The sequence below is a fragment of the Eurypyga helias genome, unplaced genomic scaffold (assembly GCF_000690775.1).
Source record: "Eurypyga helias isolate BGI_N326 unplaced genomic scaffold, ASM69077v1 scaffold40097, whole genome shotgun sequence".
NCBI lineage: Eukaryota > Metazoa > Chordata > Aves > Eurypygiformes > Eurypygidae > Eurypyga > Eurypyga helias.
In genome coordinates, this window is record NW_010263264.1 from 4,575 (window position 1) to 4,821 (window position 247).

Here is a 247-nt window from a genome sequence, read left to right on the forward strand (position 1 = left end):
GGACGGGGCAGGGAGTGAAAATGTCCCGGTTGGGGATGTGCAATCCCAGCGTGATCCCTTGGCTGGAGCTGCGCATCCCTCTCAGCACCTGCGGCGTGCCACTCTCAGCACTTGGCTCTCCGTCCCTCCCGCAGCCCCTGCTGTTACCTGGGGCTGGGTTTTTGCAAGACCCTCAGCTCCGCTTCCTCCTCGCAGGGCACTGCCGGTGCTTGCACAATACAGAAGGTCCCTCCTGCGAGCGCTGCAG

General features: G+C 64.0%; 1 protein-coding gene across 1 annotated transcript in view; it reads left to right on the forward strand.

The window, feature by feature from the left end:
• LOC104512836 (laminin subunit gamma-3-like) overlaps window positions 1–247 on the forward strand; it is a gene marked incomplete at its 5' end in the record, with an annotated part of 11,546 nt that overhangs the window by 4,502 nt on the left and 6,797 nt on the right. Inside the window, 1 exon segment of the mRNA XM_010155973.1 lies at window positions 196–225. Coding sequence (XP_010154275.1) covers window positions 196–225 — 30 coding nt within the window.